This window comes from Halictus rubicundus, chromosome 8 (genome assembly GCF_050948215.1).
Source record: "Halictus rubicundus isolate RS-2024b chromosome 8, iyHalRubi1_principal, whole genome shotgun sequence".
NCBI lineage: Eukaryota > Metazoa > Arthropoda > Insecta > Hymenoptera > Halictidae > Halictus > Halictus rubicundus.
In genome coordinates, this window is record NC_135156.1 from 3,046,375 (window position 1) to 3,061,242 (window position 14,868).

At 38.4% G+C, this 14,868-nt stretch overlaps 2 protein-coding genes across 5 annotated transcripts in view; both read left to right on the forward strand.

The window, feature by feature from the left end:
* The first annotated feature begins 238 nt into the window (after positions 1-238).
* The window catches only part of Chat (Choline acetyltransferase), a 173,948-nt gene continuing 159,318 nt past the window's right edge, over positions 239-14,868 (forward strand). For all 4 annotated transcript variants that reach the window (XM_076791576.1, XM_076791577.1, XM_076791578.1 and 1 more), the window contains exons 1-2: positions 239-325; positions 4,322-4,510. The gene's annotated coding sequence lies outside the window, so the exon portion shown is untranslated. The remainder of the gene's footprint in view (positions 326-4,321; positions 4,511-14,868) is intronic.
* Positions 4,518-14,868, forward strand: part of Vacht (Vesicular acetylcholine transporter) — a 160,859-nt gene continuing 150,508 nt past the window's right edge. The window contains exon 1 of the mRNA XM_076791586.1: positions 4,518-11,760. Within this exon, the coding sequence (XP_076647701.1) occupies positions 6,407-8,143 (1,737 nt within the window). The 5' untranslated portion in view covers positions 4,518-6,406 and the 3' untranslated portion in view covers positions 8,144-11,760. The remainder of the gene's footprint in view (positions 11,761-14,868) is intronic.

Below are 14,868 nucleotides of genomic sequence, written 5' to 3' on the forward strand. Positions count from 1 at the left end.
CCTCTTCCCCCGGGGATGTGCCACCCTCCCCCAACTCGCAGAGAGGGTGCACGAGGAATAGAGCAGAAGGGGGATGCGGAATAGTTTGAGGGTGGAGGGTTTGGGGGCTGACGCACGGCCTCAGTGCCGCGGCCAATCCCTGGATCCTAGAAACCGCGGCTGCGCCCTATCGCAATTTTACCCCGATGGCTAGGGGAACATGGGGACGGGAAGAGGGTGACGTACGACACGGTGGCGGGGATGACTCTGAGGGCAGACGTTCCAAAGCTACCCCGACGGAGAGACACACCGAGACGCCCCTGTCATCGGGAGCCCTTCGGTCTCAGTAAGTATTCTCAGTCATCGAGCATTCGAGCTTTACTTCACGGTTGACACTACTTCGCGGATATGTCTCGCCCACTGTCTCAGCCCCCGTCCACTAGAAATACACCTCAGTACCTCGTCGGAAAACGATCGACTCACCTGTCCGCCGCTACCGAAATGTCGGAAACGTTACCGTAGTCGGCACCGCTTGCACCTCGGGTCACCTATATGTAGTCGATTCATTTCTATGAGCGCTCTGCATTAATCGTTCCTCCGGTTCTTTCGAGTGATAGTCCGGGGTCATCTTCTCGATAGTTCCTAAGAATGTAGTTGGTCGGTTGTGTTGAGGTCACCGAGTTTCCTGGTTCGAGGTAGCCGCGTATCGATTGGTAAGCACGATATCAATTTTGGTAGCCACCCTTCGACAGGTAATTCGGCTTTGCGTTTTCGTGTACAGTTTCTTTTCGATTCTCAGTATCACACTTAATCGTAATCTTTCGTATTGATGTTGAGGTATTTCTATTGTATACTTTGCTTCAACTTGGTAGAATTTCGAGGTGGATTTTGAAAATCATTTTTAGAAGATATTACCTTTATGGAAGGTTTTAGGGTTAATTTTTATATTGTTTCAATACGGTGGCGTCTCCATGACCTTCCTGAGACCTCCTTGGTCTCGGTACTTGTAGATGTTTCCAGTACAAATGTTTCACTCTGTGGTGGTTTTCTTCGTAAATGTCAGTTTTCAGCAAGAATTTAATTTCGTTATTATTCTGATTTTTGAAAACATTCTGTAATTTTCAAATTACACTCCATTAATTTTCACAGTTTGTTCAAATTGTGATAGAATATGTATATTTTCTCAATATTGAATTTTTAAAATTTTTGACTCTGCATTTCATTATGTCCAGAAATTTCTATGCTTTCGTTAATGGTGTATTAGTTGCTATACACTTCTTTTAGTAGCTTCTTTTTCGGAGGGATCCAATACCACACGATGAGTAGCAACTCGAACATACTGAAACACCGGTAACGTATATGGAATGTGTGACACCGCATGAAGGTTCTACATTAAACTGTTTCTGCGATTTCATATTAGAACTTTCGATAACTTCTTTGCAATATACCTTCTAATTTATTTTGTACCTAATATGTGTCCATGGTACCCCATAATCTCTCCATAGTACTTTGTAATAAAGGTTTCGTATTTGAAATAAGATTGAAAGTGAGCTTATCATTAACTGTGCAATACGTGCTAGTTTTACCATTAATTTATCATAATATAATTTATCTATTAGAAGACATATTAGGTATATTAGCTTATCAATTTCTACAATTTTGATCAATTTAATCATTTTAAATCGTGAAATGTAAAAAATATTTGTGATAATTTTGCGATGAAGATTAAAGCCATCGATGCCTTTGTGCAGAGAGGAACACCAAAAACTTAGTATTTGATTAAAGTGAATACGTGGTCAGAATAATCGCGTTACAACACGATGTGGAAATTACTTTAGGAACACACTCACATGTCTGCAGTCGTCGGAATATGTAAAGTGTAGAAGACTAGATGTTATAGATAGATGTAAATGCTCTAAATATAGATCGTCCGGTGGTAACGTGTGTAAGATAATAGAAGTGTGAAGGAAATTGTGTCGGTATTGAAGGAGGAACAAATGAAATCAACTTACTGCCTATAGATAGAGGAAAACGTGCTGAAGACTGACAACTTTTTGATTACTGTAAAGTAGGGTTGGTGATGGGTATTTTTAAGTATAACACTCCGAGCTACAAAATTACACGTGAAAACGTATCTTTTCCTCAGCATAATCTGCTATAGTAACTTTGTTATAATAAAAAATGTGTTTTGAATAAAATAATCGTGCCGGTGATCATGAACGTGGTGTAAGTCGTATTTCGTTTCTAGATCGTATTGAAAAATATTTTCTTTATTATGCAACAAAATGTTTCGTAAAATGTACGACCTTCTAACGTGAAACTTATAATATCAATGTATAATTTTATGAGTGACTTTCTTGAAAATGTACCTTTTTAAAACTTAAGTCCTAGTTAGCGACTTACGTTAACCAAAAATAATGATTTTTGTTAAGAAAACCAGTTAAAAAGAAACAAATTTATTTATGTATGCTATGTACATATATATATATATATATATATATATATATATATATATTATATGCCAGTATTGCATAATTAACTGGTAACCATCTCTGCTTCAATAACATTTTCTGCCTCGGTGACTTTAAGGGCTTTAAAATATTTATGATTTAAATTATTTTTATGTTTTTCCGTTCCCAGCCTCTCATTTGTATACAATGGGACTACTTGTAAATTAAAAGATAATTTTGGCCTTCTCCTTTCAGGTGAAAAATTAGACATATAAAATTCTATTTATTATGTGAATGATATAATCCATTCATGATTATTGTATCATATAATAATTCATTTGAAGTGTGAATTGATGCAACTTGTCTAACATTTTGTACGATAAGTGATAAAATATCAAGGTGGTAAGATTAACTTACAAGCATATTACTTTTGATTAGAATGTAAGACAACTATACCTTTAATCGCATAAGTCCTTGAGTTATTAAAACATAGTAACATTGTATCATTTGCATCAAGTAGATGTTTGCAATATTTTATAATTAATGATAGCATCGTGTGAATTACGTGCTGTTGAGTAGGGATCGGTTGACACGTCTAACCTCGACCAACCAATTCTACTTCTTTGCGAATACTAGGACACGCGAATCCGGCGAGCTTTCAAATCCAATTTTCTTGAAAACGAACTGTCAGCCGACAAAATTTTATTCCGCTTTTTTACTGATCTTTGCTCATGGAATCACATCCTGCCCGCTTGTAGCACCCGTCTTGAGACACTCTGTATAATCTAATGTCAGTATTCATAAATTGATATTCAGTGGCATTAATTTTATAACATAGTACTCATGGTTTATTCATGGTACTCTTTAAGGAAACTTCTATGTTTCACGTAATCTAACGTCACATTTGTATTGTTAAGAAATACTATGGCCACGCACCGGTGAAGAAAAATATTTGATGATTTAGGAAATTCGGCGAATTTAGTAAATTATTCCGTATCTCTTTCAAAATGACCGAACCTTTGGTGCATAATAATCCCAGATAACTATACTAACGCGTGCGGAAATGATAACGCCAAATAAAATCACGAATATCATTGACCTCTTTTTGCGTGGCAAAAATATTTTGCCTTAGATAGAAATAGGATACATGCGTTCGAAATGACTGGTTCTTAATTTTTTTTTCTTTCATAATTACAGGATTTATAAAAATGTTTTCATGAGAAATTTCCGAATAAACTTCCTTATTGAAGCACACGTTACAATAAAAATTGTATGAAGTCTGAATAGACGCAATCTTGTCATTATTACAGAGCAATATGAATCAGTCGCATTCATTACCCGGTAGTTCTGGCGTCAAGAAAATCCTAGAAAAATATTATGTATTTCTTCCAAAACTACCGAACCTCTGATTACGCACAGGGTCGTCGGGGCAAACCCGGAAAAGTCACTGGCTAAAGAAAAACAGTTTAAATCTTTCAGAAAAAAGTGAAAATATTCATTAGCCAGTTTGTACAAATGAATGTTATAAAATTCCTTGAACTTGTATCTCAACCAGCTGCAGGTTCGTCTTACATCCTCGTTGTCCGTTTTAGTCATTAGCTCCGTAATGGTGGGCGTTAGGATATCGCTGGCGTTGTAATGGACTTTGTCCATTGTGATCGTCGATCCATTACTAAATTTGTTTTTCTAATTCAGGGGATACAAGATGCGGTTGTTTCAGATAGAAATAGAAAGTTGAAATCGGGTAAAGGATTTTAAGTAATGGTGATTGGTGGATGGGTACCCGGTTACCTCGGTTGTGAAACAGTGTGAAATCTTTCGATTACGAACAAGAGGGTTAATGAAAAATAAAAAGAAGACTAATGGAGACTGGAATGGATTTGTGTTTGCAGGCCCGGTTTGAAATTCAGCTGAAAAGGTGGAGGGCCCAGGGACGCAAGGTGCAGAAGAGTCGTTAAATGACTCGAAGGACAAGGACGGCGTTGGCTCCACACTGAGCGGTTTGTTCGCCGGACTTCCGGCATTGGCGGGTCCCCAACGCCTCGCCAATTCCCTCAGGCAGAAGTTCGCCAATAACTCCGGTAAGTTTACAAATTTTCTTCGGTCCACGGCGTTTCCCCTTCGTCATGGAGGCTCGTTACGATCGTTGACGAAGTTACCGTTCCCCTGCACGCTCACTAGTCACCGTAATTAATAAACGAGGGTGTCGACATGCATTTAACTACCTTCGATGGGATGTCAGTTTATGAATGATCGGTTCACGATAATAATTAATCCGTTTCGGACAAAGACATAACAGTTGACAGCGTAACATGACATTTGTCGATCCTTCGGCGAAAATATGTTATTGGTTGCAAGAATAGTTCGTGGAAGGCCTGTGTCATTGGCTACAAAGTATTCTGATTTTAGTAACGGAAACCATTATATCCACATGTTTCTCTATATTATGTGCAACATGAACTATGTGTACCGTTGTTAGAATAGTGTTCGAAATTTTCAAGACCTATTACATAATTTTATGTGGTAGATACGGTTCACGATTTTCTTTCTAAGTCAATAAACCTGACACTTTCCAAGGCTCTGTGGTCCAACTGAATTTAAGTATCTAGCGTCGAAATGGTTTTATTCCGAAATAATTTTACATCGACAGTTCTCTTTTTTATACAATATAACGACTACATAGCATGAGCTGTTATACAAAGTCTTAAGTCTATCATATTTTAGAGAAAATGAGGAAACAAAATTCCTGGATACTTTAGATTCTTCTTTTGGAAAAGAAGAATATTGGAATTTAATGCAAAGACATAACCGAAAGTACGTTGAAGATTACAAAAATATAAACAATTTCTAGACATAAGAATCAACTGGAGCTTATTAAAGTCGATTTGTCAAAATCATATTTATGTTATTCGAATTGTGCAACTTATGTTCGTTTTTACGTACACAAATAAAATTTAGTATTATTCATTCAATATTTAACAAGTTAGAAGACTTAGTTACTAAATAATTAAACTACTTGGCTTCACTTTATGTAAGCCTTATAACTTCGATGCTTTCTATAACCTTCATGAATATTACAATATGAAATCTTCATGTTAAATAGTAACCCACATCATATTCACTCTTTTATATTGCAAGCTCAATCAAAAAATCAATCGCAGCAACACCATTAATGGTTCATGCCTGACCTTGATCTCCGAAAAGTTTCGAATTTGTCAACGAGAATTCTTGTAATCCCTCGACGTACCGAATCGCTGACACCATACCGACTAATATGAATCATGATACATTAATTTATCGGTTCGAACGAGTATAGCGTCAACTAACTCCACGAAACAATTACCACGTGCCGTATTTACGAAGTAAACCCATGTCATCAAAGTTTCGACCTTCACCCTCGTTTCACTGGCAACAACCCCACGTTTCTATCTCTGGTAACTCGAGACTCGATACAAGACATAGGTAGCTGAGTACCTCGAGGGGGAGCCTCCACCCGGTGTGTTAGGTTCTACCAGAAGCAACCGAAGAATCAACTTCTAGCTAGACGGAGCGAAAACCTTCATCAAAACGAAGATGAACTCTTCTGCGCCATCGTTGGTAGCAAAAGGTCGGGTTGGGGTGGGATAAACGCCGATCAGGCCGGGTCAGGGCTCCCCTATTTTTTCAAATTCCAAATTCTCTCATTGGCCCTTCGATTAAACTTAACAAAACCCAAAGGAAACGAGCGGTCGACCGACAAAAAAAAACAAAAAAAAAAAAGAAAAAAGAAACGAAAAAGAAAAAAAGAAGAAAAATACAATTAAAAAATTGCATGATTTCGGGAGCTAACCGTGCCACTCGGTGATCTGTTGTAGGTTATCCCCGGCCCGGCCTGATGCGCCCCAATCGCGACGATCTCTTCGTCACTCCCGAGTTTAGTTGTTATTAAACCCTGGAAGACGATCCTGTTCCATTAAAGGCGACTACCTAACACCATCATGTCGACGAGAATACCGGTCCTCAACATTCAGCTCAGCGAGCTTAGAGAGCTCATCTGGATGAAGTTACAAGAACCGAAAGCTCAGCGAAAACTCGTTTTAATCATTGTCTCGATAGCTTTGCTACTTGACAATATGCTGTACATGGTGATCGTGCCCATTATACCTGATTACCTGAAGTACGTGGGTGCTTTTGGAGACGTTGAAGAGGATGTTAACTCAACCGGACCACCGGTACATCACGGACAGGACTCAGCCACGGGAATCTTGTTCGCGTCTAAGGCCATTGTACAGTTGATGGTGAATCCATTCTCTGGGGCTTTAATAGATAGAATTGGATACGATATACCTATGATGATAGGACTCTCCATAATGTTCTTATCAACCGCGGTGTTTGCCTGCGGAGGGAGCTACAGTGTACTCTTCTTCGCCAGAAGTCTCCAAGGTGTGGGCTCAGCGTTTGCGGACACTAGTGGACTAGCTATGATAGCCGATCGCTACACAGAGGAGTCGGAACGATCGAAAGCGCTCGGAATCGCGTTGGCCTTTATCAGTTTCGGGTGTCTGGTGGCGCCGCCATTCGGCGGAGCTCTGTACCAGTTCGCTGGGAAGGAAGTACCTTTCCTTATACTGGCCTTCATCAGTCTGGCGGATGGATTTATGCTTTTGTTGGTGATGAAACCTATTTCAGAGCAACTGAAAGAGAGCCACGACCACCAATCGCCTACAATACCCATTTGGAAGCTTCTCATGGATCCCTACATCGCTGTTTGCGCTGGAGCTCTGATGATGTCAAACGTAGCTTTAGCATTCCTGGAACCAACGATCTCGCTGTGGATGGAGGACCATATCACCCACGACAATTGGAAGATGGGAATGATCTGGCTGCCCGCATTCTTCCCCCATGTATTCGGTGTAATACTTACTGTGAAAATGGCGAAACAGTATCCTCAGCATCAGTGGTTGATAGCTGCCTCCGGCTTAGCTTTGGAGGGCATGTGCTGTTTTATAATACCCTTCTGCACCTCCTACAAGGTTCTCATGATTCCTTTGTGCGGGATATGCTTCGGTATAGCTCTGATAGATACCGCATTGCTGCCCACTCTGGGGTATCTCGTGGACGTGCGATACGTCTCCGTCTACGGTAGCATCTACGCCATAGCCGACATTTCGTACAGCGTGGCGTACGCTGTAGGTCCTATAATAGCCGGTGGAGTCGTGGAGGCAATCGGTTTCACCGCTCTGAACGTAGGTATAGCATTCTCGAACCTGCTCTACGCGCCCGTTCTAATATACCTGAGGCACATTTACGATTTCAAACCATTCCAAGACGAAGCGGACGTCCTCATGCAGGATCCACCCGACAAAGAATATCAGACATACGTCTTACAAGAACAAAGACCCCTCTCCGGCGACGTAGGAAATCATTTGAATCAAACGCGCATGGAGACGAACGTCGATCAAGGTTACGAACAGAACTACCAAGGACCAGACTACGAACAGCCTGCATACGGCCAGAATGTCAATGCTCCTGGTTACAATCAGGCGCAGGGAGATTACGAGCAACCCCCAACCTACGAGCAACCAGCTAACTATAATCAGGGCGCACAAGGATACGCTCAAAGACCTTACGGACAGGAGCAACAGAGTCAGGATATCAATCCCTTTAGGAGACCTAACGTTGAACAGAGACCTGCTGGAGGCGATAGCAATCCCTTCAGACAAGGAATGTACTAATGTATCGGTGATTGATCGATATCGAAGAGTCTTCGGGACAAGCTTCCAATTATCAAGAAGATGAACTATGACGGCACCATGTCTGTTTCGGTGATCATAAAGTGTGTTATCCTGTGATTCTAACTTGTCGAGGAAGACTTCCAAAACGATCGTTCCGATATTGTTCATCTTACGTAAACACGTCGTAAATGGTTGTACGTAATATCTTTAGCGATGCTGTTGGAATCGATCCATATGGTAATGTCGGAGAACTTCATTGATGGTAGGAATTAGTGTTACATATTCGAGAAGCAAGCATTCGAAGGGGAAGCAGTCGAGGAGTTACTGGGGAGTTAGTGTAGAACCTAAGTTGTGTGAAGATGTGGTCCAAGTTTAGTGTTGACTGCCATGTTGGATCTTTCAGTTTGTACAAGTGATTTCTCGGTTCCAGTGATTTTCAGTGCATGCGAGGTACTCGATAATGTCTGATATATAGAAAATTCGTCATCACCATATTCTTGAGTTTTTAACGATAGAAAGCGTCGAGAAATATCACGAACACGGATAATTTACTTTTTTCGAAAAACATTTGAAATTTTTTTAATAGTTAACATGGCATTCAACGGGTTGAAAAATGTTGGAGGAGGTCGAAGTTTGCAGACCAATTTCCGCAACACGTCAGAAAGTCGAATAATATGCACAAAAGTAAATAGGTAAAGTAAAAACTGTTGAAATGTACTACATGGGGGAGGGGTGAGACGTTATATTGAATCGGAATGTGAAACGAAGAATGTTAGAATGGCAGATAAACGAAGGTGATAATTCCAGTGTAAGTCGCATAAGTGTTGTGAGAGTATATCGGAGGAAATGTGAGTGATAAGCAGAGTTGGATAAGCTGTGATTTAACGATGGTTTATAATCATAATTACCGGCAACAGTGAACAATATACAGGCTGTCCCGAAAGTACCAGGCAAGACGATCGAGTTTACAAACTCTTGATTTAAGTTAATGATTTTCTAAAATTGATTTTCCTTAAATGATACATCATATTCCTAAACACATTCATTTCACGTCATAAGATTTTAGTATATTGTCGAATACACTATCGAAACAGGTTGAAAATATTCCAAAAAATTCGAACTATAGTACTAATTGATTTAGACCTAACATTCGTATTAAGTTTCACAGAGTATATTGAATTTAACAAACACATGTCGAATAACAGGCAAAATTTCAGTAATGTTATTATTATTTTAAAAGAAAAATGTTATACTTAAACAAGACTAGTACCGAGGTTCGATTTAAAACTAAATTTCGTTTTGTCTGAGATTCAATTTAACACGATGATAATCTAACTCAGGAACAATCTAGGCCTAATGAAAACCTTTCCTGACAGTGAATTTCAACCTACTTCAAGTAGTAAATTTAAAAACAAATTTATCATAGTTACAACACCAATAACCCCCCAATCTAGATTAAAAGTTAACTTGTTTCAATCCAAGTGTGTCTTAGAATTAATCAAGAATAATTATTATGATCAATGAAGATTTAATAATTATCATAAATAATCAGAAATAACAGCCGTACTGAATTTTATTATTGCTATTCAGTACGTTACTCTTAGTTGTTTATTCAGAAAATTTGCATTGGAAAATTCATATTCATTAACTTAGTAAGCGCTTGTTGGGATTATTCATTTTCAAAAACTTCCGTCAAACAGATTGAAAAGCAATATTCGTTTCAATATGAAGCCACTACAAACTTATTTAAATTCTCCGTCCCAATGTAAAGAAAAATACGCTGTCTTGTTGAGACAACCTGTATATCTAAAACCATGCACGCAAAAATCGTTTGACATATCTTAAATTAGTACGCATAAAATTGTTTAAGCAAACAAAAAGTAGTTAACTTCGACCAACGATTGCTACTTGTCACGATCGCTTAGTTCAGAAGTGAAATCAATTACTGTCCAACTCTGCTGAGAGGTATGGTGGGGATACTGATCCTCGAGGACACGACTTAAAGTAGCATAATAGCAGCGAAGGCTTCCCCTCAGCAAGGACCTTCGTTCGCTAGAAAATCTTCAGTTTTTACGAATTAATTTTCCATTATCTTGCTGAACCGAAGTATCATATCATTAGTTAAGGCGTCGGTTTAAAACATAGCCGTTGAAGCTTTCATGTAGGTGGTTGTATAGAAAATGGTATCGAGATATTTAAAATGTCGCCAGAGCCACGGTGTATAACTCGTAACATATCATTATCACGTACTCTAATCTCCTATTGTTAATAGCCGAGGGATATTTTAATTAACAACCTGAATTAACCGTTAAAGGGCATCGAGGATTCTAAAGAATGTTGAATCGTATTAGTTTCGTTACAACTGTGTGTCAGCTTGCTAATTCGAACGTTCGCTAAACCAGTGGATTAAACGTAAAAGTCAGACGTTTTATACAGTTTGATATTTATAATTTACAATTTAAACTGCGAACAAGGAACAATGAGACTTAATTAGTTAGCGTTCCATTAGCACTTTTTAGTACTTTTTCAACTATGAAGTAGGGCAATAGACCTACTAGACGATCAGTACGCAATTACTCACTAAATTTTAGTTTTATTCTATTTATTGATACATTGCCAAACATAACTATAATCTCGACGACGACCTTCTGTGTTAATCAATTATTGGATTTTGCTATGTCGCGAAGTGAGTGTTTCGTAGTAGAGCGCGTTCGGTTTTGTGAGTAATTGTATATTGAATGCTACATATCTGTATCCTGATAGTACTTTTTAAAGTAGAGAACGTTTTCTTTCTGTTGACCTATCAATGGAAATCATACGATGTTAGGGTAATACGTAGATGTACGTTTCTATTATTATATGTATATATGCAGATTAATGATTATCATGTGCCAGCGACTCGCACGTAAAGCTTCACGAGTCCTTCTCAACCTATCTCTGCTAAATAGAAACTTCCTTTTACTGCTTGTCAGTATTCGCGTTGAAACTCAGAGAACATTTGTTGCTTCGCATCAAGACATTGAACACGTCTATTTTTGGTTTCTATACATATCGTCTTTCGCAAAAATTTATTAAGCTAATGCGAATAAAATGTCGATTTTCTGCAGTCGAGCGCGTGCTAATTCACCTTATCGCAATTTGTCAAGCATTCGAATTGATTACACAGACACCAGTCATACACAGCCTTGATAAAGATAAATATTAAGTGACCCATCGGTGGTCACTTTCTCTAAACAATAAATCTACTTGTCGATGGAAGTCACGACCAAAATTACCTCTTTCGAATCGAGAGAATCGAAAGGGGCAATACGATCTCTGATCTACATATCGTTGCAAGCTTTTATCATGTAGGGGGTGATTGTGCATTTATCGTGAAAGCTAACTGTGCCGTCTAAATTACACGTTAACCATTTGGTATATGAAAAAAAATGGTTGAAACGAAAGTCGTGAGATTTCAAGAGTAGCGAGGCATAAAGGTAATTTTATGTTGTTTCTTTTATTGTAAATGGTAAATTTTAATCTTGCGTGTCACACTCGCACTTATCGAACTATTGAGCATTACTTACGCTAAAAATCATTTATAGCGAGCTCCTCGTAGTTTTAACTAAAAAGAAAAAGTGACATTTATGTCTCGGCAAAAAAATATATACGCTACTCCTGGAACCATACGTCTCCCGTAATAAATGTCAGACCGGGTCTACGCTCAAGGACGACCTTAGCGATGAAAAAATAAATGACCTACTTACATTCATCAAGGAAACCAAACTCATCGAGCAAGTAACGTAATATATAATAATCTAGAGCAGTTGATGTGACATAAAATTAAACATTTTTTTTTTAATTTTTCGTTTCGTACCAAATAGTTTACATACAATTTAAACGGTGCACTCAGCCGAATCGCCCTGCATTCTGTTGAGAGACTATATAAAAATGGCATTTCATGAGCAATGGCTTAATATCTTCATTGGGAGATCGCTGAATGAAAAGTGTGCCTCCGAGGCTCGTTAAATTTTACGCTCGTGTCTACAGCATGTTCGTACCTACTCGTCAATACTCGGATGTGTCGTGGGAAAAAAGAAATTGTCTAAGAACATTTCCAACAGTGATGCACGCGGTTGCAATACTACCATCGCATCGAGGTGTTCGAAGGTGGGTGATCGAAGGTCGGTGTTCGAAGGTCGGTTGAGTCGATGAGAAACCATCATGGCTTTGGTACCTCTTGTTCGTCGCGATCTTGAGAATCGTCGTGCGTGCTTTGAGTTCACAGTGCCTGAACCGTTCATGTTTCTACCCTGTTACGTCGTACACTTCTGATTCCCAAACGTGTGTATACTCTCCACCTAAAGCATCATAAAATTTATATATATATATATATGTATATGTATACATATGTAACTTAGCCTATATTTTTCTGTATCTAGACGATTCTGTTTCTTCGTAGCGGGTATACAGGATGTGTCGGTTATGTGAATCATATTCGGAAAGACTTTCTAAACGTTGTGTTATTTTCGAAGTATTTATATTCAAAAGTTGAGTCGTGTGAACGAGAGTGGGGTGTATGCTATTCGAACCCTCGACGTACAGTAATAAGTAGTTTTAAACCGATACTTATCGCTAGTAGAAAGGCCATACATCGTTTACGTGTAAGTGATAAGAATCGTTCGACAGGGAGACGTGTGAGAAAGAAAACCGTTCGAGAACGACTTTAAAAATTGATGGAAATAGAATAGTTTTAAAGGTAATACAAAATAATTTATTTTTACGTTAATATATTTTCGAATAGCGTGTATACTCTTTGACAGTAGGAAGGTAATTAATTTCTCGTTGACTCGCATTGCGAGGCCTGTACATTTTTGTGGATAAGCAATGCGAATCATTCGAATAGAAAACTTAACTGCGAGAATCTTAAAGATTAGCAATTTTTGACCTCAGAATGTCTTACGATGTTGTATACGTGATTGTTTAGAGGCGACGTTTGGGTTATAACTGGACAGTGGATTTTATGCATTTACGACAAAAATGAGTAGGTGTTATTCAAGACAGTAAGAACTTTAAAAATATTGTTATATTATTTTCAACCTATTGAACATATTAAGAAAGAAAATAAATTTCATATTGCAGCTTGTTGCAATTCAGGTAGAAAATTTTTATATTGCATAAAGATCCGCTGTCCAGCTATAACTGATGATTACAAGTGATTACACTTTTATTTGAAGGATGATTTACTAAATGATTCCTTTATAATCGATTCAAGGTGTAACTGATTCACCTTGTACGACACGATATTGTACATGTACCCGCAGTAGTAATTTCGTTTCTATGAGCTGGCCTCTATGAATCTTAGCGTAAAAATTAATAACGAAATGTCAACGTGTTACTTGCCGATGGTTATCGGAATACAGAGAGCTGTTACGATTTTTTTTTTGACGAGATTGTTTCTAGATTATTTATAAAAGAAATCGAGCAGGTGTCTAAATTTTAGGGTGGACTATACTGCTGTAAATTTTTCTATGGAAATATACATACACATATGTTACAATTGTTGTAACCGTTTAAGACGGGCCGCAACAATAGCGTTTAGTGTGACGAAGCACCGAAATGTTGTCTGTGGTATCGACGTGAAATTAATTGTTAGTTCATTCTCAAGAAGTTTTACTAAAATACTTTACTCGTTTTACCAATCAGGAAATGTTAACAGTTACTTTCTGTTATTATGTTTCTATTATTTTATGACCTCGAGCATAACGGTTTGTTGTTGATTCTACCAATGGTATGTTGAAGTGTTTGGTATGATTTCCGCCGTGAATATACAACGAAATACTTTCTGGTCGAGCAGAAGACGTAAGACAAACTTTTGGAACTTTATCACAGACATCTTCCCATTTAATTTAAGTTACTTTGTATTATAGTAAAGTTATATAATATTATACCTTATTATGTACGTGTTGCGTGTATATATGGTGTACAATATTATACAGGGTGTCCCAAAAATATTGTACTTCCTTGAAAGGGGTGATTCCTGAGGTGATTTTAGAACCTTTTCCTTTGCGAAAATGTTCTCCGTGGCTTTGTTAAGGAGTTATTAACGAAAAACATGGACCAATCAGAGCGCGGCTACAACGGGGGGATTCCGTCTCGGCCAATGCCAACGCGACGTCACGCTCAGCGGGACCTCTGGCCATGGCTTGATTGGTCCCTGTTTTTCGTTAATTACTTCTTAACAAAGCCGCGGTGAAGATTTTCGAAACGGAAAAAATTACTTGAAATCACCTCAGGAATCGCCTCTTTCAAAGAAATAAAAAATTTTTGGGACACCCTGTATAGAGAATACACGAGTAATAATAGTAAATTCCGTACGTGCAATTGAATGCATGTCATTATACAGGGTGTCCCAAAAATGTTTTATTTCTTTGAAAGAGGCGATTCTTGCGGTGATTTCAAGTAATTTTTTCCTTTGCGAAAATTTTCTCCGCGACTTCGTTACAGAGTTGTCAACGAAAAAGACTGACCTATCACAGCGAAGCTACAGCGGACAGATTTCGGCGCAGCCAATGCCAACGCCACACTCAGTGGATCTATAGCCGCGCTCTGGTTGGTTCGTATTTTTCGTTAATAACTTCGAAACGAAGCCGCAGAGAACAGTTTCGCAAAGGAAAAAATCAATTCAAATGTCTTTAGGAATCATCCTTTTCAATGATACAGAACATTTTTGGGACACTCTGTAG